The sequence below is a fragment of the Silene latifolia genome, chromosome X, assembly GCF_048544455.1.
Source record: "Silene latifolia isolate original U9 population chromosome X, ASM4854445v1, whole genome shotgun sequence".
Lineage (NCBI taxonomy): Eukaryota > Viridiplantae > Streptophyta > Magnoliopsida > Caryophyllales > Caryophyllaceae > Silene > Silene latifolia.
Window position 1 is genome coordinate 308,628,689 of NC_133537.1, and position 7,021 is coordinate 308,635,709.

General features: G+C 38.1%; 2 protein-coding genes across 2 annotated transcripts; both read right to left on the reverse strand.

Moving 5' to 3' along the window:
* Positions 1-290: 290 nt before the first annotated feature.
* LOC141620491 (uncharacterized) lies at positions 291-4,694 on the reverse strand. The gene is made up of 4 exons (XM_074437347.1): positions 4,374-4,694; positions 2,619-3,264; positions 987-1,282; positions 291-869 (listed from the first exon to the last, which is right to left on the reverse strand). The coding sequence occupies exons 1-4, from the start codon at positions 4,692-4,694 to the stop codon at positions 291-293; spliced, it is 1,842 nt and encodes a 613-aa protein (XP_074293448.1).
* Positions 4,695-5,544: 850 nt separating this feature from the next.
* Positions 5,545-6,168, reverse strand: LOC141620492 (uncharacterized). Its single transcript, XM_074437348.1, has 2 exons — positions 5,730-6,168; positions 5,545-5,639 (listed from the first exon to the last, which is right to left on the reverse strand). The coding sequence occupies exons 1-2, from the start codon at positions 6,166-6,168 to the stop codon at positions 5,545-5,547; spliced, it is 534 nt and encodes a 177-aa protein (XP_074293449.1).
* Between the last annotated feature and the right edge of the window lie 853 nt (positions 6,169-7,021).

A 7,021-nucleotide genomic window follows, 5' to 3' on the forward strand; every position in this document is an offset into this window, starting at 1 on the left:
CTCCACGCCCACCAAATTATGACTGAAAGCATGGATGGCCACCAATCTATCTCGTCCTTTTTCCCTTTTGATATATTTTCCACTACCCAACACTTTACATTATTAGGGGCAAGAAATTCCTGTGTTTTAGCCTGCGGAAATAAACTCCAAACCTTCTTCGCAATCGGGCAGTCCCGCAACAGGTGTAACATCGTTTTCTCAATGTCATTGCACACTCCACAGCATAGGTCATCAGTGAGACCATGTCGAGTGCGATTCGAGTTGGACATTATTTTATCATGTAATAGCAGCTAAAAATATACTCGTATTCGTTGCGGAATCCATGTTTTCCATGACAATTTCCAATACACTCCTCTTTCTTCATCAGCATCATTTCGTAATAACCTAATAGCTGATTTAATGGAGAAGAAACAGGATGGTGTCGCTGCCCATAAAATACGATCCTCATTCTCACCCCCTGATATAACCTCAAAAGATGCAATAGTTTGTAAAATTTCAAAAGAGAAGAAATCCGCAAACAATTCCCATCTCCACCCCGAGGTACTGTCCCACATGTCCTCCACCTTTTTCTTGATCAACTGGGCAGGAATTTGCAAAGGTGTAAAGGATTCCAGAGGTACCTTTGTAGCCCATGTATGTTTCCAGAATTGAGTAGCTTTACCGTTCCCAATAGATGTATTGAAGCTCGGTTTTAGCGTCTTAATTACATCCGCTATTCCTCTCCATACATTCGAGCTGGCTGATTTATTCTTGAACATATCCATATCACACCTTCCCATGCAATACTTATGTCGAAAAATTCTGGCCCAAATTGAGTTTGGTTCTAAGAGGACCCGCCACCCAAGCTTGGCCATAAACGCAGTATTAACCTGTCTCATGGACCTCAGCCCAAGTCCACCTCAATCTTTATCTTTAGTAACCGTGTCCCAAGACACTAAACTAAGAGCCTTGTTTTCCTGATTCCCACCGCATAGAAAACGTCTCACCTTTTTATCCAAATCACCATACAGCGATCGAGGAAGCTTGGCCGTTTGCATTGCATCTGTTGGGATGGATGAGAGTGTTGATTCGATTAGAGTGACTCTTCCTACTAGCGACAAATTCTTAGACTTCCAGCCCGTAAGACGCTTATCAACCTTTTTAGCTATGAACTCAAACGACTCCTTGGTGACTCGCCCATTCAGCGTAGGCATCCCTAGGTACATACCTAAGTCATCCGTGTTGGAAATTTGAAGTTCATTAGTTATACTTTGAACATCCACTTGTGGAAAATATCGGTATACTTCATCAAGAAATTCGGATTATAACGAAATTATAATTATGAAATTGCGAGTCATAAACGAAATTGCATAAACAAAAAGAGTAGAGATTAGAATCAACCTTTGGTCCTAGTAATTAGGCCTAAGAACAAATATCGAGATTGATATTCTCCTAATCGTTGCACCCAAAATGCTTCAAGAAATGCCTCTCCTTTTACTAGAATGAGATCCCTAATTTCTAATGATTTTAGGGTTTTTTTGTGATGAGAGAATTAGGTCAAAAAGGAAGTGAAAAAAATAATCCTCACCTATCCCTCTTAAACCGTCCAAATGGGGAGAATTAGGGGAAGATATTTTTCTTCCTCTTTTTCTCCTTTTTCGGTTTGACCAACCACCAAAAATAAGGAGAAAATCTTCTTATTTTTGGTTGTTATCAAAATGTATAAAATGTGTATTATTTATCAATTGTCATTTATGTCGTCCCGTATTAATAAGTCTATACACAACAGTTTGTAGTCGATTTATTAATACAGGCCTGTCATCATTTATTATGACAATTTCGTATAATATATACATTAACTATAAATATCGCATATTTATAATTTGCTTATTAAATATAATCGTTTACGTTTAATTACGAATTAACATCTTAATTCATTTAAGCTAACATTATATACATTAATTAAATATAACAGTTTATATTCAATTTACGAATTAACAATTAATTCGTTTCAACTAATATTATTTAATTGTATTAAATAACCGTCTCATCATCACATTGACTAACCTTTTAGTCAAATACATGGACTAACCGTTTAGTCATATAAGGCCTCAATGTGATTATATTTACATATAATCACATCTCTCAAACACATCCTTTAGGTGTGACTTTTAGGGACCAGTTGATCACCGCCATCAGTATGATAATAACGTCAAACTTCTAGCAAGCCAACCGTTATTATATAACGTTAATCAACTGATAAAATACTAAGTATACCCTGTGAACCTATAAGAGATTTATATACGTTATCACAGTAACTGTGGAGGACACTAGCTCCAACACCACACCATCAACATTGGATGAGAAAAACACTTTAGATTTTGCCCTGCTTATTCCTTGTCCGGAGGCTGTGCAAAACGCATCAAAACTTCTATTAATCACCCGAGCTTTTTCCAATGTTGCTTCACCAAATAATATTATATCATCCCCGAAAAATAGGTGCGTTACAGTAGGCCCTCCTCGATAGATATTGAAGCCTTTCCAATGTCCAACACGATTATGCTCTTCAATAATTTGACTCAACTTTTTCATACAAATTGTAAAAATATATGGAGAAAGGGGATCCCCTTGACGTATACCTCGTGTGGGTGCAAACGGCTCCGTTCTTTCTCCATTCCAAAGGACATTTAAGGTAGCAGATTTGATGCAACGCATAATAGTGTTGATCATTCTAGTAGCTAACCCCATATCACGTAAAGAAAACTCAATAAACGGCCACTCAAGTTTATCATACGCTTTCTCAAGGTCTAATTTAAGCGCCATTATTCCGGTCTTTCCTTTCCGACTTCGCATGGAATGAAAAGCTTCTTGGACAATAATAATGTTGTCAGAAATTTGACGTCGTGGGACAAAACTACTTTCCACCAGATTGATAAGGATAGGCAGGATTGGTTTTAAATGATTGATAATCATTTTCGTGATAATCTTGTAGGCCACGTTGCATAAACCAATCGGTCTGAATTGTGAAAGAAGATGAGGGTGATCCACTTTAGGAATTAAAGAAATAAAAGTTTCTCCTAATCCCTCTGGTAACACATTATCATGAAGAGTGCCAAATATCATTGCACACAAACTTGGTGAAATTGTGTCCCACTGTGATTGATAAAACAGATCTTGGAAACCGTCCGGACCAGGTGCTTTGAACGGTGACATCTGACTCAGAGCATATTGAACATCGGCAACCACATAGTTGCGACTTAATTTTTCGCTTTCCTGGCCCGTTAACTAAGGGAAGAGTCCCAGAGTCAAACCTTCTAAATTAATAGTCGTAACCGGACCAGCAAACAAATCTCGAAAATAGGTTAGAACCATATCCTTGATAATGTCAGCCTCCCAAACCCAATTTCCCATCACATCCTTTAGCCCCTCAATCCTATTATGTTTTCTACGGATTATGGTACCCAAATGGAACAACCGTGTATTACGATCTCCGTCACAAAAAGCCTCCATTCGAGATTTCTGAAACCATAAAAGTTCCTCTTCTCTTAAGACTTCATCCAATTGTTTCTTAAGCTTTCGCTCAAAATTCAGCAAATAATTTAAGCCCCCATGCGAAAGTCTTTTCTGAATGCCCAAAAATCTCCTCTCAAGACTTCTTTTCCTTGCAAAAATATTGTGGAAGGTGTTCTTATTCCATTCTTGTAGTCGGTCAGCGAAGATATGGATGAAAGGAAAGAAAGGTTGATTATAGACGTGACAAATTCCGAACGGTTTTGACACATCCAAGCAGCTTGAAAGCGGAAAGGTCGATGTACTTTAGGAATAGGTGCAAACCTACTAGTACTCACAATAATAGGACAGTGATCGGATAGATTCTGCACCAAATGTCGAAGTGAACCTTCCGCAAACATCGTACGCTATGCTGGATTACATATCGCACGATCTAAACGAGCCCATTGTCTGTTATTTGAACTGTTGCCTCTTGCCCAAGTAAAATCTGGCTCCGAATAATCAAGGTCAATCCAGTCATTACTTTCGCACCAAGCATTAAATTTATTACATCTTCGTCTCATACCATCACTATCTTCATTTCTTTCTTGGATGAAACGAGTATCATTGAAATCTCTCATAGCCAACCATGGTCTATCATGTGTTCTCGCAAATCCTTCCAATTCTCTCCATAATTCCTCTTTTTTGTGGACTCTGGACTTGCTTAAATATCTGACTAGTACCACGGAACTTCACCCACATGAGAAATTTCCACCGTGATGTGGTGCGAGTGGTGGATAACAGGTGTAACCGTGACTTCTACGGATGCCAATACAACCATATTCCACCACTTAAACTCGTCGCATCCACTCTAGTCTTGCCCCTATAATTATTTTGTCGCAAACTCGCTGTGCAACAGAACCACTAATGTGGGTTTCAACCAAAGCAACCACTTGAGGTTTATTAATTCTATTTATCTCTTTAAGCATCGAGAAAAAAGCATTACTGTCAGCACCTTGTGCATTCCATGTCAATAGGCTCAAAGCCGGTCGACGAATTATCTGATTAGGGTATCGATCCATAAAATTAATTGGTGTAAAAGCAACTGAGGACATGAAAGCTTCAGAGAGCCTCATGAGAATTCTCATTACCTGAGGAGGGATTGACATTTCCACACAGAATTCCGGAAATATCACCTTTGGTTGCTGAGGAACCTTCATTGTCATTGTCATCGACATGGCCACTGGTATCGCTGACACCAAAATGGGGGGCGTCCATTGGAGATGTTGAGGAGAGGCAGAGACATGGGGGATGGGGGATGGTTATTTGTTTGACGATTGGGATCGGTCAAAGGTAAGATGTTGAGGTCATATTTGGGTTGCAAGGAAACAGCGGAAGCAGAGGAAGGATGACCTACTTTTTTGTGACTATTACGAGGTATTCTGCAAGCTAGAAATATTTTCTTTTGATTTTATTTTCCTGAAATAGGATGAGTTTTGGAAGGACGTTGATTTGGAATATCAGATTGAATAAATTGGGATTGGTCTATCGACGGTGCCGGAATATTTTTGGGGCTCTGTGCATCTTCTGCAGAAGAGGAAACTTTTTTTATTGAGGCATGGGAAATCTTTTCCTTAAATAAAGGCGACTTATTTGGAGTTATAATATTAGTAGCTGCTTGAATTATGGAATTCTTTCCCATAAATACTCTGGGTTCTTCCATCCGAGCAGAAATTCGATTGACTGAATCCTCCAAGTTTATAATTTCCTTATTTCCCGCAGTATATTTGTTTCCTTCTTCACTCTCAATTACCATATTGGTGTCCATATTATTGGCAAGAATAATATCATGCTGATTTCAAAGCTTGGGTTTGAATGAATTTGCAGCGATTCAAGATCATTAGCATCGTTATTGTCCAATTCCAGTGCATCAAATCTCGAACCCGAAATTTTCGAAATTTTAGAATTGTGCCCACTGTGCTTAATTTGACCTTGCTCCTCGACACCCTGATTTTTCTCTTGTCGATTAGGTTTACGACGTATAGGTTTTTTGACATGCATCCAGGAACCATATGCTTATTTTGGACTTGAGAAATCCATTTTTGGGACCTCTGGGACCTGTGAAACTTTAGCTTCACCATCGCCAAATGGTTTGGATACCACTGTATTATCTTCAAATAGAGGACAATTAAGATTATTATGACCTAGTTTACCGCACTTGTAACATATCATTCAAAGTCCCTCATATTGAATAATCCAACCTTTACCATTCATCTGGAACTCAGATAGCAGCGGCTTGATCAGATCAACCTCAACGCTCATTCTGATAAATTGGCCTCTTTCAGACATTGTTGTAGGCTCATCAATTCTAATGACCTTTCCAACCTTACTTCCAATCTTTCGGAGGATATCCTCATGATAGTATTCCACCGATAATCGAGGTATACGAATCCATGTAGTTAAATGGCGGATGGGTTCGTCCGTCGGAAGGAAGTTAGGCACCCACTTACGAATTATAAGGTAATGATCCCCAATCATCCATGGACCCTGAGTAAGAACGTGGTCGTAGTCCTTCTTGTTAGTGAAGCGAGCCACATAGAAGGCATGCCCAACATCCATAAGGGTGAGTCCTCCTTTGATTCCCCATTTTTTCTTAACCTGACGCAATAAGGTGAAATAACCGATATTCTTATCAAACATCTTAATGATAAGTGTATCCTTTCAATGTTTACTGATTTTTATTTTTTTCTCCTTAGTCAGTAGAATCATAGGACAAGTTGGATCATTAGCAGACTCACCATCTTTAGTATCATCGTCTGATTCATCTTCAGACAATTTGTATTCATGGTGTTGGAGTCTCTGTTTTGTCCAATGGTGAATGATTGTGAGACTTCATTATTGAGTGAATCCCTATAAGAAATTCGTACACCCTATGGGTTTTGCACATTAGTAGTGCCCCTACCAAATTAGGACGTTGGGAAATAGAATTCCTACGCGCGACATACATTCGACCATGGTTTGTGCTATTGTCACGCATATCAAACTATGAAGGCTCGAGATTTATTTAGTTTACACGTTTTGTTCCGAGACTCGTTTTGACTTTGGTTACTAAGTTGACTTTCTTTAGGAGAGAACTTAAACTCTTTATTTCAGTTTTAGAAATTAATTACTTTTGGAATTCTTATAGAAAACCCAATTATTTTAGATCTAATATGAGGAACTAATTCCTCCCTACTTGGTTCAACTTTTGAAGCTACCGATTAATCGATTGTGAAATTGTCTTTACCTTTTATCTTTTAAGTATTGTTCTAATCTCTTGTTCTTTATTCCTTTGATTTTTATTTACTTTCATTATCTGATCAATAGTGTTTGTAATTATTAATCTTTTGCTAGTTTAGATTATCGACTCAGTTTGCTTGATATTTCAATTAAAGTAGTAATCTTTGTCCTTTTAATTGATTCAGTTTATCATTATTTGGATTTAGAAAGAGATTAAACATACAATTGAATTACGACTGCGTGGTTGTGGTTATTGTTTCTTCCGGTTCATTTA

Bases quoted from the DNA above. Each gene is read 5' to 3' on its own strand.
- LOC141620491 (XM_074437347.1), bottom strand. From the start codon at position 4,694: ATGACAATGAAGGTTCCTCAGCAACCAAAGGTGATATTTCCGGAATTC. The intron at 3,265-4,373 runs GTTTGCGACAAA...CTCTTCCCTTAG, and splicing joins GTGGTTCTGTTGCACAGCGA to TTAACGGGCCAGGAAAGCGA. The intron at 870-986 runs GTGAGACGTTTT...TCCATGAGACAG, and splicing joins ATGGTGATTTGGATAAAAAG to GTTAATACTGCGTTTATGGC.
- LOC141620492 (XM_074437348.1), bottom strand. From the start codon at position 6,168: ATGTTTGATAAGAATATCGGTTATTTCACCTTATTGCGTCAGGTTAAG. The intron at 5,640-5,729 runs GTTGGATTATTC...CTCTATTTGAAG, and splicing joins GTTCCAGATGAATGGTAAAG to ATAATACAGTGGTATCCAAA.